Below are 27,089 nucleotides of genomic sequence, written 5' to 3'. Positions count from 1 at the left end.
AAAAGGGAGAAGACTGTTATGTGACAACACATGCTGTTAACATTTTTCCTAGGTAAGGACATCTAGGAAAACAGAGGCGAAGTACCAGACACTTCTCCAGGGACCAAGACTGTGCGTAAATGCACCAAGTTCAAAAAAGTAGGGAAGAAGAGGGACTCTCCCAGCCACAGGGTCTTCTAACACGAACGTCTCTAAATTTAGATCACCAATCAGTCAGAAAGCTTCTCCTCTGAGTCACCCCCTGCCACCCCGCTCCTCTACTCAGCAACTACAGGATTAAAGACCAGCCTAGCGGCTAACTTGCTGATAAACGGATGAAACCAGGTGATAATGAGCTTGGGACGGAAAGCGACCACGGATCTACAGAGAAAAACGGGGAAGTGTAACCAAGGCTGAATCAATTCCAGGGCTGGCAGAACAAGGGAGCCGTGCCTGTCGAAAGGCACAGAACACTGTATGAAGCCCTTGCCCGCAGTTTGGAGAGGATGCAGCATTTTCCTGAGAGAGGGGCGGCGGGGCGGGGCTCAGGCTGGTGCAACGGCCTCCCCAGCACATGCCCTTCACTTTCTAGATCTCACATTGCCCGGGGTGCAGTTTGTATTTCTCTGAGCTTGCCCTCTTCTGGGAAAGTTTAAGTAACCTTCCTGACACCTCGAAGTCATCTTTATTTATTTACTTTTAAAAAGATCTTATTTGAGAAGAGTGCGCATGCGCGTGCGGGAGCCAGGGGGGTGGGGAGGGGCAGAGGCAGAGGCAGAAGCCGACTCCCCGCTGAGCAGGGAGCCTGATGCAGGACTCGATCCCACGACCCCGGGTCACTACCCGAACTTAGTCATCAGCAGGAGGCAGCAGCTGTGCGGCCACAGGGGGCAGGACGGCCCTATACCATCACTTTTCCTCATCAGAAACTGGAGGAGTTGCACTCAATTCCTGAGATCTATGATGCGAATTCTACAAACACCCCAAAACAGACGTAAGACACACCAGAAATAGTTCATATTTAATAACTGAGAAGGATCCCATGATGTTTGAAAGAGGGTAGGTGCTTTTCATTTTATTCTTCAGAAGCACACTGGGTCATTTTCTTCCATCTGGAACCTTAGCGTTTAGAAAGCGGACAGTTTCCTTTGACCCCTGAGTTCCAGATTGTCAGTCCACCTGGTTAGTTACCCAAGAAAGTTTAGTCATGCTTAGAGATTTGAGACTCAAGGGGCCAGCCTGGCACCAAGTCATTCTCTGTTACCTGAGAGGATTTTTTTTTTTTAAAGATTTTATTTATTTATTTGAGAGAGAGAGAGAATGAGAGACAGAGAGCACGAGAGGGAAGAGGGTCAGAGGGAGAAGCAGACCCGCCCGCTGAGCGGGGAGCCTGATGTGGGACTCGATCCTGAGACTCCAGGATCATGACCTGAGCCGAAGGCAGTCGCTTAACCAACTGAGCCACCCAGGCGCCCACCTGAGAGGATTTTTTTTTTTTTTAAAGATTTTATTTACTTATTTGAGAGAGGGAGAGAATGAGAGAGAGAGAGCACAAGAAGGAAGAGGGTCAGAGGGAGACGCAGACGCCCCGCCCAGCAGGGAGCCCGATGCGGGACTCGATCCCGAGACTCCAGGATCATGACCTGAGCCGAAGGCAGTCGCTTAACCAACTGAGCCACCCAGGCGCCCCTGAGAGGATTTTTGACGATATAAGTTACAGCGATGCTAGGACAGACATCACCAGTATAAAGATGATTATTAATTAAAAAATCTTCAATCTTGGGGCGCCTGGGGGGCTCAGTCCTTAAGCGTCTGCCTTCGGCTCAGGTCATGATCCCAGGGTCCTGGGATCGAGCCCCGCATCGGGCTCCCTGCTCGGCGGGAAGCCTGCTTCTCCCTCTCCCACTCCCCCTGCTTGTGTTCCCTCTCTCGCTGTGTCTCTCGCTGTCAAATAAATAAAATCTTAAAAAAAAATCTTCAATCTTTCATCCCATTCCCCAGCTCTGCAAGCCTCCACCCCAATCCTGGGGCAGTCATCTGGGACTGACTTTGTGGGATTTATAGAGGGATGTAATTTTCCTCCCCGCTGCCCCAGGGCAATGCTGGGACAGGCTGGCTCTCAGAATGTGTGGGTGGATGATTCGCGATGACATTCCGAGATTCCTTGCAGCTCTCGGGCACTCTGTCTCCACCCCCTGCCACCCTGCTCCTCCACCCACCCCTTCTTCCCGCACAAAATGCATCGCTTCCACCACCTGCCAAACTCATCGAGGTCTGCCGTGAACTCTGGTGGTTGCGCCAAGTCAGGGCAGAGCAGACGGATCCAAGCGCCAGTTGGACAGGAGTGAGGGACTTGGTAATCTCCCACTTGCAGCCCCACTTACCAGTGAAAACACTTACCTAGAATTCTAATTGCGCCACGACATGTTCATACTCGATACAGGGAGGAAGCCTTCAAGTCTCAGCACATGCCCGGGGCAGGACGGGCCTCAGCACTCAACCATGTTGCAAAGTGGTACACCAGGATCGCCAGAGTTTCTCACGGTCCAATGCCTACGCTCTCCCCACTCTTTAAAAATATCCGACCTTTTTTTTTTTTTAAGATTCTACTTATTTGAGAGAGCGTGCGCGTGCGCATGCGCGTGGGCACACAAGACGGGGCGGGGTCGGGGCAGAGGGAGAAGCAGACTCCCCGCTGAGCAGGGAGCCGGATATGGGGACTTCATTGCAGGACCCCGGGACCATGACCTCAGTGAAGGCAGATGCTTAACCGACTGAGGCACCCAGGTGCCCCTAAAAATAACCAACTTTAAAAAAATGATTATTATTTTTAATATTCACTATAGGCAATTCTGGAGGAGTAAGAGATACAAGTTCTTTCTCCAAGCAACAAAGACTGTCAGCATTGTTGTTAATTCCTTCTTCCTGCCCTGGACATTTCACTCAAAAAGTATCTACCAAGCACATACTGTGCTGATGCTGGAGGTCCAGGGTGAACAGGGCCGGTGTGGTCTCTGCTCTCAGAGGATGTGAGAGGTGGACAATGACTAAGTACACGAGTGTTTCAGAGACTCGGCAAGTTCTGAGAGAAAGAGCCCGGGAAATATGGTGAGGAGGAACCGAAGGGTACACTGGGGGCACTTTCGATGAGGCGGCCAGGCAAGACTTGAGGAGGTGGTGTGCACTGCAGACTGAGGGATGGGCAGAGCCAGCCTTGGGGAGGCCAGAGACTGCCAGGGAGGGAAGGAGCTTGAGAGGGTCCCGGGACAGGCAGAGTAATATGGGGGCGGAAGCAAGTCAAGCCCTGAGCCAAGAGGGGACCAAGGACCAGGGCAGGTAGTATCTTGTGGGCCTGTAAGGGGTCTGGTTGTTCTAAAGGTAATGGGCAGCTGTTAAAGGCTTTAGGCAGGGCAGTTACAAGATCTACTTCATGTGTGTTTTTCAAGGATGACTGTTGCCCTGTTTTGAGAATGGATTCTAAGAGGGCAGAGGGAATGCAAGGGGACCAGGTCTAGGAGTCTGGAAAGAAAGAGACCATGGGAGCTTGGATAGGCAAGCAGAGATAGAATGGATGGGGTAGAGAAAAGTTTTGAGGTTCAACAGATTTGCTAAGAGATTGAATATGGCAATGAGGGAAGGTATACCCTCCTCTGAAACCTTGCAGAATGGGGTGGGGAATAGTTTATTAATAAAGGCAAACAGGAGGGCACCCGGGTGGCTCAGTCATTTGAGTGTCCGACTCTTATTTCAGCTCAGGTCATTATCTCAGGGTTGTGAGATCGAGCCCCTCATCAGGCTCTGGTCTCCGGCGCGGGGGGGGGGGGGGGCCGGAGTCTGCTTGAGATTCTCCCTCTCCCTCTGCCCCTTCCCCCCCCCCCCCCCGCCCCGGCTCACATGTGTGTGCACACGCTCTCTCTCTCGCAAATAAATAAACCTTAAAAAGAGATAAAGGCAAGCAGCTTTCAGTCTCTAGAGGTAGAGACTTCCAACTTTGGGACAGACCTCTTTGTTTTAGGAAAATTATCATAGTAGAGCTAGTATTTATAATTTCAGTCTTTCACTCAACGAATCCTTGTGAGCTTACCCTGGACTAGGCACTGACCTAGGTGTACCAGCAAATCCACAGACTCTGCATTCTACCACACAGGCTATATGTATAGGGGCCAAGGGCAGGCTGTCCCAAAATGTTCCACTTTGGCATACGGATTATTATAAATAAAAGTTTCTTGTGCAAGAAGGACACTCAGGCCCTCCCCCATCCCCCTGAAAGCAGGAAATAACCTTCCCCTATGAAAAGTCCCCCTACCAGGCCGTAAAGAGACATGGATGTCTCTTTTCACCAGAGATGGAAAATTTAGAGCAGAAAAGACTGAATAAACAACCCTTGCTACTTTTTACTAATTTACTATCCCCCAGCCCAAACTTAGTTGAGAATTCTTTACTAAGTGAAGCTCCCAAAGTTAACTTCTCTTTGTCCTGTCAATTTCTCACGGGTTTATTGTCTTTTTGTTTAGGAAGTATAAAATCTGCCTGCCTTGGTCATTTCCTTAGGTCTCAATTTCATTGCTGGGCCTCTGTGAGCATGTAATAAAACTCTGGTTTCTTCCTCCTGTTAATGGGTCTCAGGTCAATTTAATTCTTAGTTCAGCTGGAAGACCCTGAAGGATAGAGAAGAATTTTTCCTTCCCTTCATACACACAAATAAATAATAAACGGACGAATTCTATCGCATGTGAGAGGTGATTCATGCTTTGGAAAAAAGAGAAATGCTAGCAGGGTAAGAGTAATCAGGAGCCCCAGGTGTAGAGGGCGAGGTTTTGATATTATCAAGGTGATCATGGCAGGCCTCATTGAGCTGATGACATTTGCAAAATAGGAAAAGATTCTCTATAAACATATCAAACCCCAGAAGCTGTGGGAGGGCAAGGACTATGCTTGCATTCTTTGAGGTTCATGGTAGGAATGCAGTGTTTGTGGAATGAATACGTGAGTGTGAATGCATTTGTTAATGTTCTGGTTTGGGACTATAAATTATTGTCTGAGTATGAGTAGAAATTGTGACCCCCAGGAGGTGGGCTTTTTTATTTTTTAAGTGGGGGGAATCATTGTTATGTTTGCAGAATGGAGCTGATCAGTGGTTGTAGTGGTGGAAAGCGGCTTTTGTTTTCATTTGATTTTTTTCATATTGAGCATATTCCTGTGTCATTAAAAAGTCTTCGTAAGGGGGCGCCTGGATGGCTCAGTCGGTCAAAAGTGTGACTCTTGATTTGGCTCAGGTCATGATCCCAGGGTCCTGGGATTGAGCCCTGTGTCAGGCTCCGCGCTCAGCAGGGAGTCTGCTGGAGATTCTCTCTCTCGCTCTGGTTCTCCTGCTCATGTTCTGTCTCTCTCTCTAATAAATCTTTAAAAAAATAAAGGTCTTCGTATGCATCACCTGTAATAGCAGTTCACCACACGCATAAACCGTGATGTATCAAACTGGTCTCCCCATGCTTCTCAGTCACTCCCCTCCAGCCGCACTGCCCACTCTGCCTTTCTGCCATTTCATCTCTAGGATTACAGAAATGGCTCTCACCTATGCAGCTCTGAATTCTTGCTATTTTTTATTAATCTTTGCTGCCTTTCTGTACCAAACGTAAGCTAGTCAATCAATTACATGACAACCACTGTCTATCGCTGAAGCAGTGTGTGTTGGAGTTGGGATTTAGTTTGGGGGATGAGAAAAAGAAGGAGCAGAAGCAGGAAGTTCTGAGTCCTGCTCTGGCTTTGCCCCCATTTTCCTTTCTCTTAGTATTTGCTCTGGCCCCCAGAAAGAAAATAAAAGGAGGGGTGCCCAGCCGGCTCAGTGGGTAGAGCATGTGACTCTTGATCTCCGGGTTGTGAGTTCAAGCCCCACGCTGGATGTAGAGATTACTTAAAAATAAAATCTTAAAAAATGAATAAATTAATAAATGGGAAAAATAAAACCCCCACCACATCATTAACACTGCAAAAGTCATTCTAAGAGAGACTTGATGATTTCTATAATAGGCACATGGTTTTGTTTTGATTTATTTGATATAGTGAGAGAGAGCACGCGCACAAGCCAGGGGAGTGGCAGGCAATTGGAGAGGGAGAACCAGGCTCCCCGCTGAGCAGTGAGTCTGATGCGGGGCTTGATCCCAGGACCCTGAGATCATGACCTGAGCAAAAGGCAGATGCTTAACCGACTGAGCCACCCAGGCGCCCTGACACACAGAGACTCTGGACAGGTGATTAAACAAGTGCTCTGCGGCCATTTCATGCTTCCATGTGGAACCCTGGGATGAGGTAGCCCAGGTGAAGAGTGCTGATCCAAAAATGCAGCTGTACATATGCAGAGCCAGCCTGGCTGGGTGTGGTGAATACCATGTCTACACACCAGAGATGGTGCCAATGAATTCTGCTCCTTTCCTTAAAAAAAATAAAAAATAAAAATAAAAAAATTAGCGAAATAAGTACATTTTCAGGTTTAAAAAAATCCTAATGCCTTCTCCATACCAGAATCTTTTTAGGCTGTTGAGAGATATAAGCGGTGTGCAGTCCCCTGTGTAATTTTGCCCACTGGTCCATAGAGAGCATTTCTCTTAAAATGACTCCCTTAGAGCTTTTTCTTGTGCAAACCTTGCAGTAGAATGCTCTCTATACTGATCATTTAAAAAGGGAGACAGAGGAGGGCACCTGGTTGGCTCAGTTGGTAGAACATGTGACTCTTGATCTTGGGGTTTTGAGTTTGAGCCCCACACTGGGTGTAGAGATTACTTTAAAGAAATGGGAAAAAAAAAAAGGGTGGGGCGCCTGGATGGCACGGTTGGCTGAGCATCCAACCCTTGGTTTCGGCTCAGGTCAGGATCTCAGGGGCATGAGATCGAGCCCACTGTCAGGCTCCGCACTCAGTGCAGTGTTTGCTTGGGGTTCTCTCTTCCTCTGTCGCACTTGTGCTCTCTCTCTCTCTCAAATAAATAAATAAATCTTAAAAAAAAAAAAGGGAGACAGAAGGATGAATGTGCAGAGCACTGTACTACTCTATATGATATTATAATGGTGGGTACACATCATTATACATTTGTCCAAACCCAGAGAATGTATAACAACAACAGTAAACCCTAATGTAAACTCCGGTCTTTGGGTGATAATGATGTGTCAGTATAGGTTCATTGATTTGTAACAAATGTAGCATTCGGGTGGGGGATACTGATAATCGGGGAAGCTATCCATGCATGTGTAGGGGCAGGGGGTAGATGAGAAATCTCTGTAATTTCCTCTCAATTTTCCTCTGAGGCTAAAATTGCCCTAAAAATAAAGTCTACTAAAAAAAAGTTTAAAAAAATAGAGCAAAATGGATGAACCTTGAGGACATTGTGCTAAGTGATATAAGCCAGTCACAGAAGACAAATTCTGTATGTCCCACTTAGGGGGGGTACTCAGAGCGGTCAAATGCATAGAGACAGAAAGCAGAATGGCGGTTTACAGGGGCAGGGGGAGGGGAGTGGGGACTTACCGTTTAATGGGTACAGTCAGAATTTCAGTTGGGGAAGCTGAAAAAGTCTGGAGATGGAGGGTGGTGATGGTTGCACAACAGACCACTGAACTGTATACCTAAAAATGGTTAAATGGTAAATTTTGTTAGGTATATTTTATCACAATTTTTTATTTTATTATTTTTTTATCACAATTTTTTAAAATGAAGCAAAGTAGGGGGAGGAAATAAACTGAGGTAAGCAAAATGAGTAGGATGAGGAACTTTTTCTAACTTTTGGGGTCAGAATGAAGAATGTTATAGGATTTTCACTTTTGTTTCTTTTTGCTACTTAGGCTACAACGACACCCTCGTCCCATCCCTCATTTCCTCTGGGAATAACGAATGATACGGGAAAAGGGTCTTCAGCTCCAGCTACAAAAAGGGCAAGAGAAATAATCTCACCTCATTCCAAACAGGGTTCTTTTCTCTTCAGTTACCTCTCTCCCCTCGCCTCTAAATGGAACGGCCGATCTGACTGGAAACAGCAGCATTTTCACGGATGTATGATAAGGGCTCAATAAAGAACACGTCTGAAAATGAACATTTACAAAAAACGCCTTTCATGAAGACGCTTCTTTTTACCTATTCAGTGACAGCCTACTAAGAGGGGACGGGGGCCCTCCTGGAATGTAGGAGTTCCCTGGGCTGTCCTTGTACATCCACACTGCAAAACAGGCAAAGGGTGAGTGTGGTGTTTCAATGGGGTGTCTGTCGATCAGATGGGAGCCCCAAATGTGGAGCAATGATCCGGTGGAAGCCAACAGCACAGGAGGTGAAAGAATTCACCTGAGGCAGAACAAAGGAGATAGGCGCGCCTGGGTGGCTCAGATGGTTAAGCGGCTGCCTTCGGCTCGGGTCATGATCCTGGGGTCCTGGGATCAAACCTCACATCGGGCTCCCTGCTCGGCGGGGAGCCTGCTTCTCCTTCTCCCTCTGTTGCTCCCCCTGCTTGTACTCTCTCTGTGTCTAATAAAAAAATTTAAAAAATTAAAAAAAAAAGAACAAAGGAGCGGCGGGCGGGACAGCAGTGAGGCAGTGGGTGGGGGCGGCTTTTATTTTTTTTTTTAAGATTTTATTTATTTACTGGAGAGAGAGAGAGAGAGAGAGAGAGACAGATAGACAGACAGAGATAGCGAGAGAGAGCAGGAGCAAGGAGGAGAGGGAGAAGCAGACTCCCTGCTGAGCAGGGAGCCCAACATGGGGCTCGATCCCAGGACCCTGAGATCATGACCTGAGCCAAAAGCAAATGCTTAAGGGACTGAGCCACCCAGACGCCCCTGGGGACTGCTTTTAAAGGGGGAAGGTGAGGAGTCTGGATATTCCCTTTTTGGTAACTGGTTATAAGTAGCCCATTGGTTAGTTAGGGCCTATGGTGGGTCACCTGCTGGGCCAGGCTGTCTTCAGCCAGGGGATAACTGTGGGCCCTTTCCATTGCTCAAGCCTGTTTGCTCAAAAGTGGCCTCTATAGTGACAGAATAATATTTTGAGATTCCATTACATTTCCCCCAGTGTTTTTTCTTGTTCTGTTCCCTTCTTCAAGCAGGGAACAGTGTGTTCCTCGCTGAATGAGGGCAATACATGGCAGAATACGATAAAGCAGTCCTTAGAAGGAGAAAGCCTATAGCCAGCAAGCTGAATCAGGACTGCAGGGAAACTAGGCTTGGCCCCTCAACAATATTGATCTGCACAGTGTTTTCTGAAACTTAAATTTGGAGACATTTAAAAATTGGGTAACTTCTGGGTTACATAACAATCTGGGTTTCTGGTTTTTCCTTATACATGGGAAGACAGCTCAAAGAACCTTGTTTGCCCATTTGGCAACAGCAGTTGGATCTCAACTGCAGCTGTTGCACTGAGAATGGTGTATTCATTAGGGTACCATGAGCTGCTGAAACAAAATCAGATTTCCGTGGCATAACCCAAAAGAAGATGATTTCATACCTGTGAATAATAAGCCCAGAGTCAGTGATACGGAGACTCGAGATCCTTCCTTCCTGTGTCTCCACCATGCCCGGGGGCCTTGGAGTCTTTGACTTCAGCCTGTAGAATGGGAAAAAGAAGTGGAGAAGTACACTGCGTCTCAACCACTTTGGTCTCAAAGGGACATCCTCTGCGCCATTCCACTCACGGGATCCAGTCATGTGATCTGCCTAGATGCGGGGGCGCTGGGAGATGTGGAGCCTGGTGGGGCAGCCACTTGCTGGCAATGACTCTGTTCCATGGGATGGAAGCACAGATGTGTGGCGGGCTTCTGCAACTCCCCCACAAATGGGTGCGTTCTAATTCAGCATAATCTCACCACCACATTTCTGTTCCTGAGTGGCCCAGGAAACATTGAACTTCATGGCCCAGGAAACACTGAACTTCATGGCCCAGGCTTAAGGTATTTGTGCACAGAGTGGGAGGAAGAAACAGAAAGAAGTGGATTCTCTCTGGAATGAAAAAGAGACTCCCTCGGGCTGGGAGGAAGAGAGACAGAGGCAGCGGTCAGCAAGTCTGTAGAGAGCAAAATGGAGTCTCTCATGTCAAGCAGGAGCCTGTGCTCAGCAATGACGCAAGCAGTTAAGGTAGTGCAGCCAGGAGTAATAGCTGGGACCAATGTCAGCTGACACCCCAGAACTGATAATGAGCAGAACCAGACGAAGTCTGCGGGGCTTGAGACGGACTAAATCCCTTGAAAAAGGGGAGGATTTGGACAGCAAACTGTCAGATTCTTCAGACCTGACCACTTAAAAAAGGCAACTGTCCGCGAAGGTTCTGCCCAGTGGATCTCCGAACAGAACCGAGATCCTTCCCTGCTTGAACATCAGAAGCAGTAAGTGCCAAGAGCTGACCTGGGCCAGACAGAGGCCTTATCTCAACTGCGTGCCCACATACTGACTTCGCCTTTGGTTCATTCACTTCCTGCACCCATCTGCTACCTCGTTTGTCGGGCGGTTTGTCTTCTGTCCTGCTTTGTGTGCTGTGTAAGAAGCCAAGTTTAATCACATGGTGAACTGTCACGGAGTTTGGAATCCTGAACCCGCTTTCTCATTGTGATTTAACTTTGCTTTATGATCGAATAAAGCTGATGTTGTGGGAAGACACAAGTCGTGTGTGCACCTTCGTAGCGAGCAGGCTCATGGTCTGTGCGCCTGAGACCCTCTATATCATCATCTGCAATATGGGATGATAGCCACCCCCACCCCTACCCAAATTTCCTGTGTCCCTTTGATGAGGGAAACAAAGGCAAGAGAAACATAGCTTAAATTAAATCTCCTTACAGCTGATGGATACCTGAGACGTGCAGAGCCTGACCTTCCTCAAGGATCTCACGGCTGCCTTTAGTGCCTTAATGTTTATGTTTTATTAAAGACTAAAAGTAACCTTATCTCAATGGCAGCTAGCCCCTCAAGGTCCTGAAAGCCTTGTTTCCAAATTCCTTGGAGACATACTATCCCTAAACCCCACTAATGAAAAAGCATATAATCTCCTCGCAATCCCAGTACAGCTCTTTCTGCCCATGGGTTCTGTCTCTGTGCTATAATACAATCACCTTTTTGCACCAAAAACATCTCAAGAATTCTTTCTTTGCTCACGTCTTCCTTCACTCACGAACCTAAAAACTTCCAAATTTCATCACCTTGTGGGACATAGCAGTGGTAGAGAGCTAATTGGCTGAAGCAGCCATATAAACCCAGATAGTGGACACAACTCAGCCACATTTTCTGGGGATGGAGGACCAAATGGATGCGTGCTTCCCTCTTCATCCCACACCCTAGGACCACGTAAATCCCTGTGGTTAGGGACTCCAGGAAGGAGGAAGGCCAGCTTCCCGGCTCTGCCAGGGGACTAGCTACTAGGGGTCTACAGATAGGTCATTACATTAAAATAATGGATACGTGACAATTCTTGCACATCTTAGTTTATGGACTGAGATTCATAATATCCTGTGCTCAGTTTTGCAATATTCTAACTGAGGGTGCTGTGGAGAGCAGTGACCTTGTTAATTTCAGCTTTTTCTAGAAACTTTGACCTCCAACTCACGAATCCAAAGCAGGACCTCCAGGCCTGCCCCATCCTGCCCACATACCACAAAAAACAAACAGAAGCCAAAACCCCTGTTAACTTACAAGCCTTTTCACACCGGGTAATTGACGCTGTGGATGGTGTTAAAAAAGTCCCAGGATAGGCACCGTGTAAATTCCTGGAGCATCATTTTGCTCAAAAATTTGGTACAATATTTCTATGTTCAAAGAAACTAGGTTAAATGGTGGAGTAGAATGCAAACTTCGTAGCTTAAAAAATACTGAAATTCCAGACTTTAGAGAAACGTCCTTCGTATAGGAAGGGGGCCTCCCTGTTTCAGAACCCCATGGGGGTTCTTTTGAGAAGGATGCATCTGTGTAAAAGTTTGAGCAGCGCTGGCCCTGCGCCAGGCCTGGCTCTGGGCCTCTCCCCAAGCTTGCTCTGAGTCCCTAGGGATATCACATTGCAGTTAATATCTCCCCACGTTTCTAAACTCACAGCTTGTCAGCGCCGGCGCAAACTGAGAGCTAAAGCCAGGTTCTAGCTCGCTCTTTTCACAGGAGTAAACGGAGAATCACCAGCTTGCAACGACTTGCCTGGGGGGCATCCAGGTTTCCCAGGCTAGGGCTCCTTCCAGAGTCCTCCCCCTCCATCCTTTCATCCTGCTGGAACTCCTGGCCTCTATGCACGTGCAGAGAACCTCATTCCCCACCCACCCACTTCCGGTCCAGCCTTCACCCTGCAGTTCCTTTCTTGGGAGCCCCGCCTCTCCACTGGAGTGTGTGGGGTCCGCGGAGAAAAGTTTGGTGAATTAATAACTGCTGGTTCTGAAATATGCATCAGAAAAGCTTGGTGAATTAATAACTGCTGGTTCTGCAATATGCATCAGAACCCAGACCAGGGGCATGGTGAAGGAAAGGTGGTTGGACTGGGGAGCGATTTGCTCCACATCTTCTGGTGCAACCAAGAGAGAGGGTCTGGGCTCAGGGTTGGAGGACGGGAACCGGCCTGATCCAGGGTGCAGAAGCACTAATGCACGTTGGCAGGGGCAGCCTTTTCCCCACCGCCCACGATCCTAGGGCGGGCACTCTGCAGAGCGCGGTGGCTGGTGCAATCTCCCGCGCGCCTTGCATTGATCAGAAAAGAGAGTTGAAACAGTAAACGAGAGGAGGAGCAACTGCTCCTGGGCATTGGCTGTTGAGCACGACCAATGGGGATGCGAGCCCCGTAGCGCGAACCAATTAGCGCAGGGCCTGCGACAGCGCGGGCCAATGGTGGCGCCGGCTGGGCGCTGAAGAAGGCAGATGGTCTGCGCCGGCAGCCGACTCGCGCCGCGCACGACTCTCTCCGTTGTCCCCGTCGCCTGCGCTGCTGCACCATGAGCGCCCCGAGGCAGGTGGTCAACTTCGGGCCCGGGCCTGCCAAGTTGCCGCGCTCGGTAAGTCCCCACGAGCGCGCGCCGGGAGTGCGGTCCTAGCGGGAGCCCGCGCGCGGGTGGCTGTGCATCTCTGCGCCGGGCGCTGGGATCCCCTTTCCCTGCCCGGGAGCCCTCCGAACGCTCCGCTCCAGCGTGCACGCCCAGTTCGGGATCCTTCGCTAGTGGGCTTCTGGAAGAATGCACTTGGGGGAAGGAAGCTCGCCAACATGCTTGTGCAGCTGCCTCTGGCGCCGACTGCCCGTGAGAGGCTTGCACGACTTGGCTCGCCGGCGCAGCGCACCTGCAGACTCTGTGCCTGGGCTGGGCCCGGGGCGCGGCGAAAAGCTCTCATCTCTGGGTTCGCCTTGCCGGGCACTGCTGCGAGCCAGGCAGTGTTGAGTGGATCCGTGAATGGACACTGAATGAATGGTGAATGGGGTTCTCATTAAACTGGAGGGGATTGCAAACTGGAGTCCCGCGCCTGAACCCTCCTAAGGAGTGTTTGTTTTAGCCAGCACTTGGGAACATTGCTTTTCAGAAATGTAAATTTGAAGGCCTTCAGTCCTGGCTTTCGTTCCTTGTTTCCCAAGAGAACCTTCCCTTCCCCTGCTTTTTTCAGCTCGGTTTCACGCGTAGATTTTTTTTTTTTTTTTTTAATTTTAACTGGCTTGACTCCTAAAGGCATGCGAGTATTCAAATTCTGGTAGGCAGTGGGCTGCCAGCCCAGTTCGCTTCACTTTGTTTTGGAGGAAATGGAATGATTGAATTTTCCCTGGGGCCACAACCAGACTTTTCAAGTGCAAGTGGAACTCACTCCCTGCCTTCCTAGGCCCCAAGCCAGGTTTCAGCTCCTCCCCCCAACGTCCATGCTCCTTCCCACATCATCTCAACCCCCGCTCCGCAGCTGTGAAGAAGGCAGTTTGCGATGAGCCTTGATTGACAAGCTGCTATCACTGCTGTTATATTTTTATTTTTCTAACCACAATGACTCTGATACTATGTTGTAGCAACATGGGGCCTAGCCAAGTGCTTTACAATTATCTATTGTTGAACAGAGTAGAAATCTCCCTGGGATAAAGCCTCCTCTGTGTTGTAAGAACAAGAGAATCTTATAATTTTAGAAGGGAAAGGACTTCGTGCTTCCCTAGGGGCAGGGCTCATAGTAGCCGAAAGAACAAGGCTTGGTTTTCCCCACTTAATTGCAGTCTGTTTTAGGCAAGATTCCTTCCCTGCTTAGAGCTGTGCAAATGTTTCTTGTACCCTCCTCACCTCTGTCCCGTCTCCGTGGTTTGGAGCCTTCTAAGTATTTGTTCCCTGTGCAATTTCTTTTTCTTTCTTTCTTTCTTTTTTCCCCCTTTTTTAAATACTCTCTCCCCTGTGGGGCTGGAACTCAGGACCCGGAGATCAAGAATCTCAGCTGAGCCAGCCACGTGCCCCTCCCAGTGCAATTTCTTATGCATTTATTATAATGGCAGTTATCATTAGTAATACAATTATTTGTTATTTTCTTGGGAGGATTTCTGTCCTCAGACGCCCTCTCTGAGGGGGATGGGGGTGGGAGGAAGTGGCAGATGTTGCTTTTTATGAACTTCGATTTGATTTTATTGTTAAGGATTAGAGAAGCTTTTTAAACTTTATTGTTGACTGTGACCACAATGAAAAATATATTTTACAAAATGACAAAGTATATGCATATAATTATAATTAAAGCCTTGTGAAGTATTTAGCCTAAACAACTATGACATACATACTTTTGTACTCTATTCTGTTCTGTTTCATTTAAAAAATGTGTTGTGACCCACAAGAGTGATTGCATTCTGCAGTTTGAAAAAAACTCCACTGGAGTAGAGGGGCATGCTTTTTGAGTAGAAGTCTTTAAATCTCTTTGTAATGATTTGGATCATAAACGCATTTCAGGGGATACTGTCTGTAAGAGAAATCCCATCTTAAACAGGAGTTCAAAGATGATTTTATTATGTTTGTGTTCACTAAAGAAAGGATTCATTGTGTTTTTTTTTAAATGTATAGCGTCTTTTTTTTTAAGATTTTTTTATTTATTTATTTATTTGAGAGACAGAATGAGAGAGAAAGCACATGAGATGGGGGGAGGGTCAGAGGGAGAAGCAGACTCCCTGCTGAGCAGGGAGCCCGATGCGGGACTCGATCCAGGGACTCCAGGATCATGACCTGAGCCGAAGGCAGTCGCTTAACCAACTGAGCCACCCAGGCGCCCCATTAAGTGTGTTTTTAATCAGCCAGTGCTAATAATCATCCCATAGTTTGCAAAACCAGTGACCAATACTTTTTTTTTTAAATGCTAGCTTTTATTTATTTATTTTTTTAAGTAATCTCTACTCGGCTTGAACTCACTACCCCAAGATCAAGAGTCACACACTCCACGGACTGAGCCATCCAGGTGCCCCAACAAGACAAATTCTTAACCCCCACCCCTTGCCAGGGAAATCTTTTGTCTAATTCTTTATTGTTAAAATGTGTTTTTTTTCCCTCTGCCTGCAGCTCCCCCTGCTTGTACCCTTGCTCATTCTCTCTCTTGCCCATGCGCTCTCTCTCTAACAAATAAAATCTTTAAAAAAAAAAAGATTTTATTTATCCATTCATGAGAGACAGAGAAAGAGAGAGAGAGAGAAGCAGAGGGAGAAGCAGGCTCCCCGCTGAGCAGGGAGCCCGATGCAGGATTCGATCCCAGGACCCTGGGACCATGACCTGAGCCGAAGGCAGACGCTTAGCCGACTGAGCCACCCAGGCGCCCCCGGAGTATTTTAAAGCCAATCCCAGATACCATGTCATTTCACAAAAACACTTTAGCATTCCTCTCTGATAGGGCTTTCTATCTTCTTTCTTAAAAAAAACAAATAAAGGTTTGGTGGGTTTTTTTATTGTAATTTTTATATCTAAGTAAATTCATGCCTTTGGGAAAACTGTATTTTCACATCAATTGCATTATATAATTTCACACTTAAATTGTGTGTGTAAGTTGCGTCAGTAGGGCTCTGTAGTCTGGGTGGGAGGAAGGGGATTGGCCACGGTACAGAAGCTTCCAGACCTCACAGGCTCTGTGGGTGGCCCCCCTCGCTGGTCTGATGTCCAGAGGGAGAGCTCTGTGCCGAATATTCAGATCATTTTATTGTCTTTTATTTCTTCTAGGTATTGTTAGAGATACAGAAAGAACTATTAGACTACAAAGGAATTGGGATTAGTGTTCTTGGTAAGATTTACTTTTTGATTCTGAATATCCAGGTTCCAAAGGGAACTGATGAAAATGCATCAAGCCCCAGATTTTGCGCCTCGGTCTCCCTTTAGGCCTTTGTAGATATATTTTTAAATTTTAGTAACTTTGGTGGCACGTTTGATAGAAGCAGTTTTTTTTTCTAAAGATTTTATTTATTTATTTGAGAGAGAGAGCATGAGGGTGGGGCAACAGCAGAGGGAGAGAGAGAGAGAGAGAGACGCAGGCTTTCCGCTGAGCAGGGCGCCTGCCCCAGGGCTCGATTGGCATCTGAGATCTGAAGATGCCAAACAGGTGCATCACAGGGCTCTAGACCTCTGCAGTCTTGCCTCCCATTCGTTTCAAAGCTTTTACGGAACTTAAAAATGAACTGAGTAAAAGTTTAAAAGCCTATAAGCCTTTGCTCAAGATCTTGCACCTTAATAATTTCATTAAGTTTCTCCTTTATCGTTGAGGAGGGGTCCCTTTGAATTTTTAAAATTTACTTTTTAAATTTTAATTTCCTTTTTCTTTGTTTGGTAATTCCCAAGGCTGAGGCCGCATAGTATGAAGGGATCGTAAGGTTAACTGTGTGCTCACTGCTCTTCAATTTGGTTCCTGTGGGTTTGGGGACTAAATTTGGGTTTCTGCTCAGTGAAAGCCGCAGAGTGGAATTTTGTGCTGTTGTTTCTACGGGGCAGTCTGCACCATGGGTTCATGTTCGTGAGAAGGATGTGAAAAATCACAGGGATGGAAGGATGAATTAGTAAATGGCTCATTCAGTGAGTATGCCACTTGAAAAATCATTCTGCTGTGACCATAAGGCTAAAATGTGTGCAATTTGAAAATCGGTTTGGATTTTTCCCCTAAACGAAGTCAGCCTTGGCCCACAATTTGAGTGCAGAATAACCAAAATTTCCCTTTATTATTTTATTTGCAAATTGTGTAGCTACTTCTAAAGTTACTTCTGTGTGTTTGGTTTTAAATGGGAACTTTTTTTTCTTATTTATCCTTCCTTCCACAGAAATGAGCCACAGGTCATCAGATTTTGCCAAGATTATTAACAACACAGAGAATCTTGTGCGGGAATTGTTGTAAGTTAAAAATTTTAAAGACCGAAGTCATTACTCTTGTTTGATAAACCACATGTGTGGGTGTCTGTTACGGTATTTACTCTGCTGTGTGTTAAGAATATTTCATAATTAAAGATAATCTTTTAGGGCACCCGGGTGGCTCGGTTGAGTGACTGCCTTCGGCTCTGGTCGTGATCCCGGGGTCCTGGGATCGAGCCCGGCATTGGGCTCCCTGCTCATCGGGGAGCCTGCTTCCCCATCTCCCTCTGCCTGTCACTCCCCCTGTTTGTTCTCTCTGTCTCTCTCTCTGTAAAATAAATAAATAAAATCTTTTAAAAAAATAAAAATAGTCTTTTAAAGATTTCTCCCAAATTCACTCCATTAGTACATAATGGTTTTTACTTGTTTCCCATCCTGCTTTTGTGTTTTTATTTTTATTTATTTATTTTTTTAGAGAGGGAGAGGGAGATCCTAAGCAGGCTCCATGCCCAGTGCGGAGCCCCAGTTGGGGCTCAGTCTCACAACCCTGAGGTCATGACCTGAGCGGAAGTCAAGAGTCAGACGCTTAACTGACTGAGCCACCCAGGTGCCCCTGTGTGTTTTTATTTTATTGGTGTTTCCAAAGATTTGAAATCATATCTAGGAGAGATTTTTCAGGCTTAAAAGGGATTTAAATAACAAAGAAATGGTCATCTTGGTCAGTGCACTGGTTCTTAAAGCAATGCCTCCTACCACCTGTCAGAATCACCTAGCTGGGGGCAGGTATTAAAAAATTCAGGTGCAGGGCCCTACCAAGCTCAGCTGAGTCAGAATCTCTGCAGAAACTTCATCTTTAAGAGACTTTTTGGGTAATTTTAAGAGTTCTTCACTTCAGGAACTTCTCAAATGATCCTTCCTAGCTTATCTGCACTACTCTCCTTACCCAGAGGAAACCTTACTCTTTAATAGATTGCTATTTAAAGGAGAGATTTATATACTGTCTAAGTATATTCACATAAACGTTACGAATATGGTAATCTTGAAAAAAAAAACCCATGTTTTCTGCTCATAAAACTAGTGCATATTCATGGTAGAAAGTTTAGGAAAAACTGAATGTCACAAATTAACCTGAAACTATCCATAACCCCACCAGTCAGAAGTAATCATTGTTAACATTTTAAAGGTCCAAGTTTGCATGATTTCACTAACATGATTGGAATTGTACCAACTATTACTTTCCTTTTAAACTGTCTTGATAAAATGCTTCAAAGGGGGCAGGCTGGCGCCATTTTTGTGAGGAGCACTAGAACCCATTGCATTGTGAGTGGCCGGAACCAGTCATCATTTGCTTGGCTGCGCACACAGGGTCTGCCTGTTGGGTCCCATGTGTTCACCGCACAAGCCCGTCCATGGAACAGGTATTTGGAATCTCGGCCCAGAAGACGTGGCATTTGACCTGCATGGCTGCAGGCCTCTTGGGACTGGACTCCCAGTTCAATTTCTGGGCCTATCCTTTATTTTCCTAACCAAGTTCCTACCTTGTACTCCTGTACCTGGGCCTCTGTCTTGTGTCCTTCCATCCAGGTGTTGGCCTTCTTAACTATCTGGCATGTGAATAACATAAACCTGGAACCCTGCCTTGGGCTGCCAGTCCTCCCAGCTGCCGAGAGCTCATGTTTAGAGCCTCTTAACGAGAGTTGCCTGCAAGCCCTGCATGATCGCAGGCAGATACGGTTCACACCACCCATTCCCCAGGACCCTCTCACGTTGCCCTGCCCTTTGGTACTTAACAGCTCCGTGCTGGATCTCTGTCCCCAGCCGTCTGCCTTCTGTGTACCTGTTCCCAAGCTCTGAGCTTCCTCAAAGGCTGGGGTCCAGTTTCCGTGGCCTAGTCCCTCAGGAGCTGGCCTTCTACTGCCTGTAGCCATTTCAGCAAACATCTTAATTTTCTACACTGGAGTCAAAAAGTTTTCACTGTTAATCTCGATGTCTATTGGTATGTGATTACGTGCTTAGGCCTAACACTTTATCTAAGATCCTTTACGAGTGTCCACTTGGTTCATAGCGTGGAGCAGCACATGTCTATTTTTAGGATTTCTGGTTGCAGGTGACGGAAGCCCAACTCTTGGCAGAAGAGAAAACGAATTACCTCGTGTAACTCTAAAGTGCAGGAGGGATTTAGGAGCTCAGGTGATGTCCAGGAAGGTCTTTTCCTCCATCTCCTGGCTTTGCTTTTTGATGTATTGGCTTCACCAGATGGCCACCGGTGGTTGTAGGATTAACTGGTTTATTCTTTCCCTCAGTAGAAACCGTTCCTCTTTTCCAGAAGTTTGAGCAAAGGTCTCAGAACCAGACTCCACTGGCCAGTTTGGGTCATGTGCTCTTGCTGGAGTCAGGGTTGGCCACCCTTGAACCGTGCAGACTGAGTGGTAGCAAGATGATTTCCTACAGAAACAGCGGGGTGTTATTAGCTTCCCTCCAAACAGTACCCATAGGCTTCCGCACAGAGCCCAAGGAAGGGCTGTGGGGAAGGTGAAGCGGGGGTGGGACTTTACTGGTTTTCTTATAGTATATCCACCCAGGGTAAAGTGCTGGTAGATCATTGCTCATTTTCTTTGACCCTGTATGTCTCTGTTTACTGTCTCCCACACTTCTGCCCAGAGCCGTTCCAGACAACTACAAGGTGATTTTTGTGCAAGGAGGTGGGTCGGGCCAGTTCAGTGCTGTCCCCTTAAACCTGATTGGCTGGAAAGCAGGAAGGTGTGCCGACTATGTGGTGACAGGATCTTGGTCAGCTAAGGCTGCAGAAGAAGCCAAGAAGTTTGGGACTGTGAATATCGTCCACCCCAAACTTGGGAGTTACACGAGTAAGTGCTGGGATCTGAGGTCCACAATGACAATGAAATGTGGACAAATGCTGCCGGGTGGGTGGTCCCTCTTCAGATATCAGGTTACCCCTGCCCAGGGCAACCTGCAGTTTTTATTTATTTTTTATTTTTTTAAAGATTTATTTATTTATTTATTCATGAGAGGCAGAGACAGAGAGAGAGAGAGAGAGAGAGAGAGGCAGAGGGAGAAGCTGGCTTCCCGCTGAGCGGGGAGCCCGATGCGGGACTCGATCCCAGGACCCTGGGATCATGACCTGAGCCGAAGGCAGACGCTTAACCATCTGAGCCACCCAGGCGCCCCAACCTGCAGTTTTTAATTCCTTCTTGTTGATAGCTGATTTGATACCATTTAGAGTGGGTGGTCTTACTTGTTAAGATTACTAACTGGCTGCTGCAGAAAGAATATTCATAGGTGTACTCAGCTGAAAAGTCTACGGGCCGGGTTGGCTTTGGGTATGGCTTGATCGAGGGCCCCCCAACAATGTCTGCAGGTCCTGGTGTCTCTCCAGGTCTCCTCTATGATGGCTCCACAGACAGGAAAGCTGTCCCTTCCCTTTTAGAAGATGCTCCTGACCTTATTATATTCTCCCAAGTTTCAACGCCTTTGCTCAAGCATTCCCAATCACAGCCTCACATCTCCTGTGTCCCATTCCCAAGCAGTCATGTGGCTGCAGGTGGAATTGACTACACCGGAACTACATGGGCTGAGCTGGGGAGGCTGGGGCCCCAAGAAGGAGCTCAGGGGACATAGGATGGATGGGTACTGGGTAATAGGAAAAATACCAAATATCCACCATACCATTAGTTGCCCCCAGTAACCGTCAAAAGGACGGGTTGGATCATCCTTTTAGGTTGTTGATGGGCATTATAATGTAAGATGGATAGGGTGGTGTCACTTGGGAGGACTTTGGAATCAGCCTCTCACGGCCAGGAGAGGGCTGTCATTCCTGGTCATTCCCATCTACACAAGGAAAGAGGAATGAAAGCGCAGACTCTCCACCTTCTGTGATAGAAATTCCAGATCCAAGCACCTGGAACCTCAGCCCGGACGCTTCCTATGTGTATTATTGCGCCAACGAGACCGTGCATGGAGTGGAGTTTGACTTCATCCCTGATGTCAAGGGAGCCGTGCTGGTTTGCGACATGTCCTCAAACTTCCTATCCAAGCCGGTGGATGTTTCCAAGGTAGAGTGTAAAAGGGCCTGGTGAGGGAACCCCAGTGTCTTGGATTTCGTAAGGGCATTTTAAGAAATACGAGAACAAGGAAAGGCCCAGAAGGTCTTGGGCCAGCAGAAACCCTGAAGCCAAGACAATTCACAATGCCCAGGCTGACAGTTGCTTGTTTATTGTGGGTTGTTGGAGCGTGTAAGTCTTGATGTGTTCCACCCTGTGTTAATGATTGCCTCACGGAGTCACACTGGAGTCCTTGGGGAATTCATCTGCCTTTGAGGGTGCCTCTTAGGAAATGTTTTGGCCAATACATTGGGAATAGCTTGCTGACTTCCGGTGAGGATGCAGATGACCCAAGCTCGGGGGATCTCTGAAGGAGCTCCACCCTACCTCGAGCCCACCTCAACTCCAAAAGCATCAACAGGACACGGAGACTTTCTAGGTGGGCTGCCAAGGCGGGCAGGGGAGCAGTGCACTCAGGTGCATGTAGCAAGGGGGCATAATATCTGTAAAGCATTTAGAAACAAATGCACTAAATGGTAGCCTGCTTTTTTTAAAAAAAATTATGGTAAAATGTATATAACATAAAACTTAATCATTTTAGCTATTTTTGAGTGTACCCTTCAGGGGCATTAAGTACATTAACACTGTCAGGCAAACATCACCACCGTCCGCCTCCAGAACTTTTTATCTTCCCAGACTGGGACTCTGCCCGTGAAACAGTAAGTCCTCAGCCCTCCCCTAGACCCTGGGAGCCTCCATTCTCTGGCATTGGACTACTCCAGCTATCTCATATAAGGGGACTAATGGCAATATTTGTCTTCTTGTGTCAAGTTCATTCCACTTAAGAGTAATGTGCTCAGGGATCATCCATGCGATGGCAGGTGTCAGACTTCATTCCTTTTTAAGGCTGAATAATATTCCATTGGGTGGTTCTACCACATTCTGTTTATAGCCTGCTTTTTATTACCAGTTGCCATGCATTGGCAATTCTCAACAGTGCCAACTGTGAAATACTCCCTAGCAGGCCAGACTGTCTTTCCTCCTCGCACTTGGGATGCAATTCGCTCTTTAGAAAGGTTTCATGGGAGGAGATGGGAGAGGGCTGTGCGTCTTATATGACAACATTTTCTGAAGTTCCTTTAATCTAGAGGAATTTTAGCTTAATTTCTGTTTGTTAAAATTTCTTCTCAGCTTGTCTGTTATTTCTCGGCATCTTCTGACTACCCTTTATATAAACATGAATGCATTAAAAACTTTCTTTTGGTTACCAAGAACAGTTAGCAGCCTCATTTTATTTTATTTTTATTTTTTTTTAAGATTTTATTTATTTATTTGAGTGAGAGAGAGCGCATGCACAAGCAGGGGCAGAGGCAGAGGGAGAAGCAGGCTCCCCGCTGAGCAGGGAGCCCCATGCGGACTCAATGCCATGAGATCATGACCTGAGCTGAAGGCAGACGCTTAACCGACTGAGCCACCCAGGCACCCCAGCAGCCTCATTTTAAAAACTGGTTTGGGTGTAGAAAGGAGGTATATAGAGCGAAGATTTATACGTGTAAGATCTTTATAGTGATGCTTGGACTAGCCCCTTGCTGGTGAGAAGGACCAGGCGCATACACGACCTGCAGGCCTTGTACCTCAGGAGGATTGATTTGCTGTCCCAGATGGAGGTGCCGTTAGAGAATGGGATGCACTTTGAGCAGCATTGAAATAGAATCAGCTCCTCATACTTTGGAAGGAGGTGGTGAAATTGGACTACATGTATGAAAAATGACAACGTGTATCTACAACAGCGTGTCTTCTCTTTCTCAGTTTGGTGTGATTTTTGCTGGTGCGCAGAAGAACGTGGGCTCTGCTGGGGTCACGGTAGTGATCATCCGCGATGACCTGCTGGGGTTCGCACTCCAAGAGTGCCCCTCGATCCTGGAATACAAAGTACAGGCTGGAAACAGCTCCTTGTACAACACGCCTCCATGCTTCAGGTGAACTCCGGGCAGCAGGGCTTGGGGGACTGACGGAGGGGGGTCTCACCATTTACCATCAAAGCAGAGGGAGGTAGCTTTTTAACGCAGAGCGTGTTTTCATGAACAGTGACCTCATCATAGCTCAGACATCCTATCAGGATTCTCTGCCCAGCTCGTCTCTCCCTGTTAACCTTCTGTGCACTGTTAGATCAGTTTCTCTTGCCCTTTCTTTTTGGGGGTGGTGTTTTTGTTCGATATCGTTAGCCTTAGTGGTTCACCATTAACCCAAAAGCTCTCTGCAAATGAAGTGGCAGGCTTGTATCTCAAACAACCTGTGAAGCTTTGGAAAAGGACTTTGAAAGGCCAGGCCTTACTGGCTGTGTGACCTTGGGCAAGTCACTTAACCTCTCTGTGCAGCAAATTCCTCCAGGAGTAATAATACCCTGCCGACTGGTTTGCCGTGAGGAGATATATAGATGGAGCACACTTCATGGTTGACACTTGGTGATTTATAAATGTTAGCTGCTGTATTATTATTGTTGTTTTTCTTGGTGTTAGTTCCCAGAGCCCTAGCAGGGGAGGGACGAGTCGGAGTTTATGGATTTCTCTTTCAGGGCAGGTATGGTGTAGAATGGTGATACTTTATGTGTATGACCCTTTTAATGCTCCCAAGCACCCTGGGAGGTAGATACTCTTCATTCCCATTTTGCAAGCAAAGAACCAGAGGCCATACTTCTAGGACGTGGCATAGCTGGGATTTGAACCCGGGTAGCCTGGCTCCAGAGCTGGGGCATGCACACCTTGTACCTTCGTGCTCGTATTATCAGTATGCATTTATCTGTGCCTGAAGGATTCCGTCTTGGGAGAATAAGTCACCGTTAGAGTCTAGCTCTCCCACTCATGGATTTTTCTGTGGCGGGCGGAAGGGTGGGCTTGGGCTGGGGCAGGCAGCGGTTCCTTCGGGGCTTGGACTTTGTCAGAGCTCTCCCCCAAGGGGGCTGCCTATAGAAAAATCTCCCACCTGCTTTGCTATAGGAAAGAAAGGTGTTGTTTTTCAAAGTTAGAATTCTGATGGAATTCTAAATGGGGGCCATAGCAGCTCATTTGTGTCCTCCTGCTTTCCTCGGAATGGGGTGTTCTGGTGCTTATTCTCCTGGTCACCTATAAAGCCCACTCTGTTTCATCCTGGTGGGAAGGGTTTCCGAAACGCCTGTTAAGGGTGGGGGCCATGGCACTGGATCTCTCACCCACCTGTCCCATCTCTGGGGTTCCAGGCAGTAAAACAACCAGTGGTCACTGGCCAAGTTGGACACGAGACCTGGGTGTGCTGAGCAGTGAAGCCACAGGTGCAGGGACCCTGGGGAAGGGGCTCAGGTGCCAGGCTGCGCAGTGACAGGAGGTGTGTGTCACCATCCACCCCCCCCCCCGCCCCGGGGCCAGGGCCTAGCTCACAGTCAGGTGAGTCTTTCAGGGCGAGGCAGAGGCCACCATGGGCTCCAGGAGGAGGCACGGAGAACATTGTCCCTGAAATGTGGCTTGAAAGCTGGCAAGTTCAGATCAGAGCACCGCCCAGAGGAGCCAGGAGAGGGCACACCTTCTGGCACCTTCTGTGGTAACTAAGAGTTGCAAAAGGCAATGAATGTGTTAAAATGCCGTTTGTTAATATTAGGGTGAAAAGTCAGTGAGAAAGCAGGCCAGTCTGTCTAATGAATGTGACAAAATGACAAGAGATAATAATGTCTGGAGTCAGACCTAGACACACGGAGAGGAAGGGCTCCTTTCGGTGACTCTCGTGTGGGGGCACTGCCCCTCGCAGGCATCAGCCCCAGGCCTTGACCAGTCGGGTCAGCTGGTCACTTGGGGGAGGGCAGATATTGCCTCCCCAGAGCTTTCCTGCCTGCTGGGGTGCGGTGGGGCGCTGCTGAGCCAGAATCAAGGGCAAAAAGGGGGCACACCTTTTCCCCCAGGCAGATCAGAATAGTGTTAACTGAGACTATCCCAGGGCAGGAGTGTGAATATTGAGTCGAATGGTGTAAATATAGCAGATAAAAGAGACTGGGTTAAATGTATTCTGACCACGACAACCCCTGGAAATTGCTTTGCTTTCTTTTACCCTGAAAGAAAAGTACAAGTGTGTACAATGGAGCAATTAAACCCTAAATCTATGATTTGAAAAACTTCAGAGTTCATTCGTGGTACTTAAATAGTCAAGATTAGCAAATTACAGCTTGCCCAGTGAGAATAAGCTCCAAGTTAGAAAGGGGAAGATTTGTGCCAAATCCCCTCCCTAGTCCTTGAAGGTAAGCCGACAAGGCACCACCCAGAAGGCTTCTGAACTTTTGTATCACACAGAAGTCCTTGAAAAGGTCCCACATTTGAAAAGAAGCCTTTATGTATTTATTTATCTTTTAAAATCAGAGCTGAATGACCACAGGCTCTGGGCATTTTGTGTGAACTGGGCTGGGTAACTGGCCTTCACATAGTCCCCTGTAGCCCTGAGCAGTGAATTGGGGTGGAATAAAGGATCACGTGGTTATTCTGTTTTCACCTTTTAGTAGATCACACTGGACCCAACGAATGAACAGGCAAAAAGATGCCTAAGCTTCCCTTCTGTCCCCACAAAACAGTTTTTATTTACCTCAACTAACGGAACCTGTGAGTATAAATTTGTTTTTGCTGTAGTATGAGGTGAAGTAACTAAGAAGAAACAAAATAACCCCATCCATCAAGGCCACCTTTCCCAGCAGAGTAGGATTGTGGGCCTGCCCAGGGCCTTAGACTCACTCACCATAAACCCCAGAGGCAGATGTACTTCTGCAGTTAGAATCTTCAGAACAAACAGCCAGGGAGAGTTTTTCCAAGGACTTTCTAGTGTGTTTTTCTTTCTTTCTTTCTTTCTTTTTTTTTTTAGGATTTATTTATTTATTTGAGAGAGGGTGTGCACGCTTGCGGAAGTGTGTGAGTGGGGGCGGGGCAGAGGCAGAGGGGAAGCATGGGACTCAGTCTCACATCCCCAAGATCATGACCTGAGCCGAAACCAAGGGTTGGACGCTTCACCGACTGAGCCACTCGGGCGCCCCTCTGGGCTGCTTTTGTAAGCCTCAGCACACAGAGTACTTTGTATTCCTTTAAAAAATTAACATGTGGGGCGCCTGGGTGGCTCAGTCCGTTAAGCGACTGCCTTCGGCTCAGGTCATGATCCTGGAATCCCTGGATCGAGTCCCACATCGGGCTCCCTGCTCAGCGGGGAGTCTGCTTCTCCCTCTGACCCTCCCCCCCTCACGTGCTCTCGCTCTCTCTCTTTCATTCTCTCTCTCTCTCAAATAAATAAATAAAATCTTAAAAAAGTAAAATAAAAAATAAATTAACATGTGTTCTTTTTTTTTTTTTTTAAAGATTTTATTTATTTGACAGAGACACAGCGAGAGCAGGAGCACAAGCAGGGGGAGTGGGAGAGGGAGAAGCAGGCTTCCGGCTGAGAGGGAGTCTGATGTGGGGCTCGATCCCAGGACCCTGGGATCATGACCTGAGCCGAAGGCAGACGCTTAACGACTGAGCCACCCAGGCACCCCCAAAAATTAACATGTGTTCTTAGCAAAGGTTTCTGAAGTGAGCAGAAACTGCTGGGGTAACCACTATTAACTGCTGTGTTAACTGCTGTGTGTCCCGGGCATGTGCAAGTATACAGAGCCGTAGATTATGCAAGTGGAACTTTACCATATAGACTGTTCTGTGAATTTCTTTTTTCTCCCTGGCAATATGCCACATACACTATACTCTGCCTTGTCAGCTCAAATGTCTGCCTTTTTTTTTTTTCCCTTTGAATTGCTGTAAGGTATTCCACA

The 27,089-nt window shown here is 47.3% G+C and overlaps 1 protein-coding gene and 1 long non-coding RNA gene across 4 annotated transcripts in view; one reads left to right on the top strand and one right to left on the bottom strand.

Annotated features, from left to right (window-relative positions):
• Nucleotides 1-1,026: 1,026 nt before the first annotated feature.
• LOC113934496 lies at nt 1,027-12,196 on the bottom strand. 3 transcript variants are annotated; one of them, XR_003523700.1, is made up of 5 exons: nt 10,354-10,488; nt 9,461-9,559; nt 7,922-8,049; nt 7,499-7,596; nt 1,027-1,158 (listed from the first exon to the last, which is right to left on the bottom strand). It is a non-coding gene; the product is annotated as an uncharacterized LOC113934496 (long non-coding RNA). The 3 variants fall into 3 exon arrangements; XR_003523699.1 differs by lacking the exons at nt 1,027-1,158; nt 10,354-10,488 and adding exons at nt 6,179-6,411; nt 12,026-12,196; XR_003523698.1 differs by lacking the exon at nt 1,027-1,158 and adding an exon at nt 6,179-6,411.
• Nucleotides 12,197-12,819: 623 nt separating this feature from the next.
• LOC113934656 (phosphoserine aminotransferase) overlaps nt 12,820-27,089 on the top strand; it is a 32,991-nt gene continuing 18,721 nt past the window's right edge. The window contains exons 1-6 of the mRNA XM_027616077.2: nt 12,820-12,965; nt 16,110-16,170; nt 17,195-17,264; nt 19,884-20,089; nt 21,123-21,295; nt 23,093-23,262. Of these exons, the coding sequence (XP_027471878.1) occupies nt 12,906-12,965; nt 16,110-16,170; nt 17,195-17,264; nt 19,884-20,089; nt 21,123-21,295; nt 23,093-23,262 (740 nt within the window). The 5' untranslated portion in view covers nt 12,820-12,905. The remainder of the gene's footprint in view (nt 12,966-16,109; nt 16,171-17,194; nt 17,265-19,883; nt 20,090-21,122; nt 21,296-23,092; nt 23,263-27,089) is intronic.

This window comes from Zalophus californianus, chromosome 13 (genome assembly GCF_009762305.2).
Source record: "Zalophus californianus isolate mZalCal1 chromosome 13, mZalCal1.pri.v2, whole genome shotgun sequence".
NCBI classification, from domain to species: domain Eukaryota; kingdom Metazoa; phylum Chordata; class Mammalia; order Carnivora; family Otariidae; genus Zalophus; species Zalophus californianus.
Note: the sequence above shows the minus strand (reverse complement) of the source record. Positions and strands in the feature narration are given on the sequence as shown.